Source organism: Pectinophora gossypiella, unplaced genomic scaffold, assembly GCF_024362695.1.
Source record: "Pectinophora gossypiella unplaced genomic scaffold, ilPecGoss1.1 Pgos_35, whole genome shotgun sequence".
In the NCBI taxonomy this organism is placed as follows: domain Eukaryota; kingdom Metazoa; phylum Arthropoda; class Insecta; order Lepidoptera; family Gelechiidae; genus Pectinophora; species Pectinophora gossypiella.
Window position 1 is genome coordinate 794,696 of NW_026063245.1, and position 6,887 is coordinate 801,582.

General features: G+C 37.2%; 1 protein-coding gene across 1 annotated transcript; it reads right to left on the bottom strand.

Moving 5' to 3' along the window:
• Positions 1-814: 814 nt before the first annotated feature.
• On the bottom strand, positions 815-6,248 carry LOC126381098 (uncharacterized protein K02A2.6-like). The gene is made up of 3 exons (XM_050030632.1): positions 6,125-6,248; positions 3,525-4,879; positions 815-3,353 (listed from the first exon to the last, which is right to left on the bottom strand). The coding sequence occupies exons 2-3, from the start codon at positions 4,865-4,867 to the stop codon at positions 815-817; spliced, it is 3,882 nt and encodes a 1,293-aa protein (XP_049886589.1). The 5' UTR covers positions 4,868-4,879; positions 6,125-6,248.
• Positions 6,249-6,887: the final 639 nt, after the last annotated feature.

Here is a 6,887-nt window from a genome sequence, read left to right on the forward strand (position 1 = left end):
GTGATCTGGGATCTTCTCTGAAATCTGGCTCGAAGGACCATGAATATGCCATCAGGCAAAAAGGCATATCAATGCCTTTTTACTGATTTTTAAGGGATTTAGGTAGCAATGAAACAGCACCGTGTTCGACGTAATTACGTGTAATCAATGGAACCGAAAAAAAAAACGCCTGTCAAAAACAATTAACTAATAAAAACTATTGCAAATAAATTGCTATTATAAATTGAAGAGGCGTTTCGGATAATATTTATTCTAAACACTAATATTGTGGCGCCCCCTAGTGAGTTACAGACATGACACTTGTCTAATAACATGAACTCATCAAACACAAACCCGTTATTGAAAACCGCATCAAAATCGGATTATTAGTTTAGAAGATAATTAATAACATTTCTTTGCACAAACGCACACACAAACATCTCTCACCCTAAACGCATATACCTGCTCCGTTCCGTCGTGGGTGTACTATCCTGCTTGTGGGGTTATTTTACGGCTCACCAACACCACAACACGCATACAATCACAGTACACCGCTCCGCTCGACCGCCGGTATGCGACTGACGCGTGACGTCAGAGTATGAGACAACCCACATTATACAGCCAATACACTACATCCCTTTTTTGTTTTAATTTAGTTTTATTGATAATGAGTGTACATTTATTAATCAATCTAAATCATTAGACAGTTTTATGCATGAGATATAGTTTACTACTAGTTAGATTAATTTTCATTGTTTAGTAGTCGAATCAAATCTTAATTTACACATTAATGGGTGAATCAAAATTTAACACCATTTTGGTGTCAGAAGTGGCATTAAGTTTCAACATTCATTTCTTCGTCGTCGATTTCATTTCGGTCTTGACACACGCTCCATTCGCCCTGAATCTTCTTTAAGTGCACTACATTCCTTCTACGAATTTGACTAGTCTCATCGCTTCGGACTGTGATATCTCCACCTTCTTTATTTTCCACTGTATGAGTTTCTGGGTTATAGTTCAAACTTAATTTATTTTCTCTATTCATGTTCTTGATATAAACTTTATCTCCTGGTGTTAAATCGCTTTCTTCTGCCTTCCGTTTCCTATCTCCATAATCCTTTCCTCTTTCTTTCCTTTCTTGATCCCTGTCCTTGACCTCAGAATCCTTTGCTATCCCTTCCATTGTATCATTTACCATAGGTAATTTATCTCTAAATCTCCTATTGAAGAAAAGCTCTGCTGGGGTTCTTCCGGTGACAGAATGTGGTGTACTATTGTACATAGTTAAGTAATCCAGTAAACTTTCCTTCCAGTCTTTATTTTCAGCTATGCTTATTTTTAGCCGTTTTAGTATATCACGATTTTGTCTTTCGACCTCTCCATTCTGTTGAGGCCAGTATGGGATTGTATTAAAGAGAGTGATATTTCTTTCTGTTAGAAATGATTTGAATTCTTCGCTGATGAATTGTCTTCCATTATCCGCTGTTATTGAAGTTGGGTTTCCTAAACGACTAAATATTTCTTTGAGTTTTGCCACAATTTCGGTAGAGGTGATTTTCCGACAAATCTTCACCTCCTTATATCTGCTGTAGTAGTCTACTACAACAAGCAGGTGATCACCGCTAGGGAGGGGGCCCATCAAATCAATCGCAATGTCAATCCAAGAACCATCAGGCAACTCGCGTCGTTTCATAGGATTTGGTGCATGTGGTGCAGATACAAGAGTGCATCCTTTACACACTTTTACAATGTTTTCGGCATCCTTGTCACATTTAGGCCACCAAACTTTCGTTCGAAGTCTTGCCTTCATCGATACGATGCCGGGGTGGCCCTCATGGGCTGCATCTAGAACTCTTTTACGGAGTGCCGAGGGAATCACGATTCTTGTTCCTCTCAATAGTATACCCTCATGGAAACATAATTCATTCTGAAATAGTTTATATAGTTTCACATCGTCACTCCATATGTTGTGATACAACCCTTCTTTTACATTTAGGATTTCTTGATCGTCCATTGAGCTATCTATTATTTCCTTAAGGGAAACTGCTCGAGGTCGGGCAAAGTCCACAATTTGGCAGATATGGTCATCTTTCAATTGTACTAAAGATTTTTCTGCACTTTTACCGAGTCTAGACAATGAGTCTGCGATATTGGTCTTACCCGATTGATAAACTACTTTGTAGCTGTACGATTGAAGGCGCATAACCCATCTCTCTATCCTAGCACATGGTTTGGACTTGGTACCGAATATAATCTCTAATGGTTTGTGGTCTGTTATAAGTTTGAATCTTTTCCCATAGAGGAAAATGTGGAAATGCTCTACTGCCCATACAAGGGCTAATGCCTCTTTCTCAGTCTGACAGTAGCGGCGTTCACAATCAGTCAGAGTTTTGTGACCATATGCAATAATCCTGGGTTTGTCTTCAGAATCAATCTGAACTAGTACTCCACCCAGGCCCACCGGGCTTGCGTCTGCTATGACCGTAGTACGATCGTTTACATCGTAGTAACCTAAGCTAGGTATATTTGTCATAATATCCTTCAATGAATCGAAGCATCGCTGTTGTTCTAGTCCCCAATGATCTGTAATATCTGTTCGCTCTCCATTTTTATTTCGAAGTAGTGTTTTAAGAGGTTCTGTTGCTGTCGCATAATTGGGGATCCATTTGCTGACGAAATTAATCAAGCCTAAGAAGCTTCGTAATTCTCCGGTAGTTTTAGGTGCTCTAAATTCTTTTATTGTGGAAATGTACTTTTCCAATGGCCTTACGCCTTCCGCTGACAGCTCATGTCCCAAGAAACTCACTTTGCTCATCCCGAAAGAACATTTGTCTTCTTTTACTAATACATTATTGTCTTTCAGAACTGACATCACTTTCTTTACTCGCGCATCATGTTCCTGCATGTCCTTCCCGTATATCAAGATGTCATCGATATAATTTACCACGCCTTCACAACCTAAAAGCATGTGCTCTAATGTTTTCTGAAAGATTTCCGGTGCACACGATATGCCAAACATAAGTCTTTTATACCTAAATAGGCCTTTATTGGTTATGAAGGTGGTTATATGTCTTGAAGCCGGATGTATCTCAATTTGGTGAAATGCGTCTTTTATGTCCAATTTTGTAAATACTTTTGCATTTTTCATTTTCGGTAGTAACTTATCCATTGTCGGCAATGGGTGATTTTCTCGTATAATAGCTTCATTAGCTCGACGCATGTCTACACAAAGACGTATTTCTCCATTTTCCTTCAACACCGGCACCACAGGGGATACCCACTTGGAAGAGCCTACGACTGGTTCTATAATATCCCTTTGTTTAAGCTCTTCAATTTTCTCTCCAATTTTAGCTTCTAAAGGTATCGGGGTCCTTCTAAAAATGTAAAAAATTAGAAGTAAGTAACGAGTAATAACACGACTTAATAATCACATCAACATCTTTAATTAGAATATTATGTATACCAAAGTATCAACAATATTTATTAGGATTTATACATCATATTATCATTCATAAATATATATTTTATGAAAATGAAATCAATACCTGTAAGGCTGTGACACGGGTGGAATGGAATCATCAATCGGTAATTGAATTAATATATTTTTGAATTTGGGAAATTTCTCAGTATTAATTTGGTTAACTTCTGCATTCAATCCTATTTTTAGCACTCCTAATGACATTGCAGTTGTTTTTCCTAGGAGGTTTCTTGTGCCATTAGTAACGACATAGAAAGTTGCGGTCTCGGATCTCATACCTATTTGTATCCGAGCTTCAAATGATCCTTTTATTTTAAGTGGTGTAGTACTGCCATAGGCCGTGAATGTTACATTAGGATTTGGTTGTTGATTAAACAAACTAACTTTGTTCTTCTTCATTATTTCCCACGTTGCCTCCGTAATTAGATTTCTCTTGCAGCCTGAGTCAATCAACATCTTAGTGTCTACTCCTCCAATGGTGCAATCAATTTCGACATCGTCATCAATATGGAAAACGTATTCGGTTTCTGCCTCTTTTTGAGTCAACTCGTTTGAAGAGCCACTCACTTGATTTATTTCACTTTTCTCTTTGTCGAATCGACCTTTCTTTCTTTCCTGGCTATATTTTTCTTCTGTTTTCCTCTTCTGGGGTAGTTTAGTCCTGCAGAATTGTCTGAAATGTCCCTTGAGACCACACTTCAGGCATGTTTTTTCTCTTGCCGGGCATTTTGCGTCAAATGTCGCATGTCTGGGATTACCACATCTACCGCATCCTTGCTGTATATTATTTGGTTTATAAAAACTCTTTTTATCTTTACTATCAACTTTATTGACTTCCTGATTCCCATTTGATCTTGTAGAGTTTTTAAATTCTTCTAGCTGTTTATTGACAATTTCTAGTGTGTTTGCTTCCGTGATTACTCGGTCCAGTGTAATTTCATCTCCAATCTGTAGTATCTTTTTCCTCAGTTCAGGTAGGTAACATTTTTCCGTTATTTGGTCGATAATGTTCTCGTCTCGATCAGCGAACTGACATTTGTCAGCTTGTTTTCTCAGTCTCACTAGGAACTTTTCAAACTTTTCTTCAGGTTCCTGTTTGAGCAGCCTGAATGAATGTCGCTCATAGATTTTGCTCTGTTTTGGTGCAAAGTATGAATCAAGTTTAGATATTGCGATTTCAAAAACGTCGACGCCGTCGCTTGGCTCAATATTAGCGCCGGGAATGTTATAAAACACTTCTTGCAAATCTAAACCAGCGAAATGTAGAAGAGAAGCCCTTTTCTTTATGTCTTTATCAACGTTAGACGCTTCCAAATATATGAGTAATGCTCTTTTCCAGCGTTCCCATCGTACACCCACCGAAGTGGATTCTCCGTTACAATCGAACTTTTCCAATGACAGGAATGACATCTTTGGGGCAACCTGAAATGATCAATTTAATGATTCAGATAAATATTATCCGCTATTTTACTCATCAATTTAATGATCGGATTATCCGCTTTAATTCCTGCTTTTTTTTTTCCTTACAAATTTTAGGACAGTTCAGAATAATCAATTGAATGATTCAGATAAATAGGTGTTATCTGCTATTAACATCAATTTAATGATCGGATTATTTATATCCGCAAACTTTGAGACAACCAAGCATAATCAATCGAATGATTCAGTTAAATAGGTATTATCTGCTATTAACATCAATTTAATGATCGGATTATTATTATTTTTATCCCGCTGTTTTTTTTTTTTTTTTAGTAAATATTAAAATATTTCTTTTTTTTTTTATGTAAACAAATAATGTTCTTACTTAATGTTTCATATATTTGTCATATTAAATTTTATTAATTTAAAATTTGTCTATTCAACAATATAACTGCCCACATGATATTAATTTAATGATCAGATTTTAATCTGCTCTGTGTATATACATGATGGCCTTATCATGCTTCATTTATATCAATTTAATGATCAGTTCATTTGTAACTGCTTCAGGTAAATAAATACATAAACGGTACTTATGTCATCACATAGGTAACCGAGTCTTGCATCGGTGTATTGAAACAGATTAATTTTAATCTGCGCTTTCAGTATGTATTCAGTTTAAATATACCTAGGTGCCTACATAAATGTTTCCTAATTAATATATACAGGTTAATTTACAATTAACTAAAATACCTTAGAAATTATTAAGCAAGTATTGTTAGTGTTCAAGATAATCCCTTAATCCTTATAATAATAATGTTGTAAGCAAGTAATATTGAGCCAAATGATTATTATCGTAATACGATATATATATACCACAATCGTTTAATACAACTGTATTGGTACGAGTGAATACCTATCGTTCAAGTCTATTAGATGATATTAATAATACTTGTAACTTGCGGATAAAGTAATCTGTTTACTCCATTGTATTATTGCATTAATCTGTTAGGTATCGGTAACTATAGTCACTTAAGTCCATCTGTTTCGAGAACGTGGACATACGTTACAATAAAATTCCGTTATTTTCCTCGCTGATCAAAAGGAATAACGCTAAGTAAAACAATATAATACGAGGTCCGGCGCAGTTGCGTCATCGAACGTAAACACGGCGCGGCGGTCCGCAGTTCATACGAGATAACTATTTCTATCCTTATTTTCCTTTTGAAATAATTATTGTGTACTCACTTTCGTCCTCGTCGCCACATGTACTATCCTGCTTGTGGGGTTATTTTACGGCTCACCAACACCACAACACGCATACAATCACAGTACACCGCTCCGCTCGACCGCCGGTATGCGACTGACGCGTGACGTCAGAGTATGAGACAACCCACATTATACAGCCAATACACTACAGTGGGTAATAAATGTAATTAAAATTATACTAACCGTAATTAACAACACTTTGCTTTACTTAATACATAACATACATAAACTGCCTATATACGTCCCACTGCTGGGCACAGGCCTCCCCTCAATCAACCGGAGGGGGTATGGAGCATACTCCATCACGGTGCTCCACTGCGGGTTGGTGGAGGTGTTTTTACGGCTAATAGCCGGGACCAACGGCTTAACGTACCCTCCGAAGCACAGAATCATCTTACTTTTTCGGACAATCAGGTGATTCAAGCCCGAAAAGTCCTTACCAAACAAAGAGGACAGTCTCACAAAGTGATTTCGACAATGTCCCCATCGGGAATCGAACCCGGAACACCAGATCGTGAGCCTAACGCTCTAACCACTAGACCACGGAGGCTGTTTACTTAATACTACCTGATTATTGAGTGATGGGTTCAACTTTATGAATTAAATGAGGATTAATTGGATGAATTTGATTCACTTGACCACACAATCCACGTGCCACTTATAGTCGATCTTGATTTTTCTTTAATCTTCTCTTTAATCTTCGCCAATCACTTCGTATTAATTTATCTACAATTTATTGATT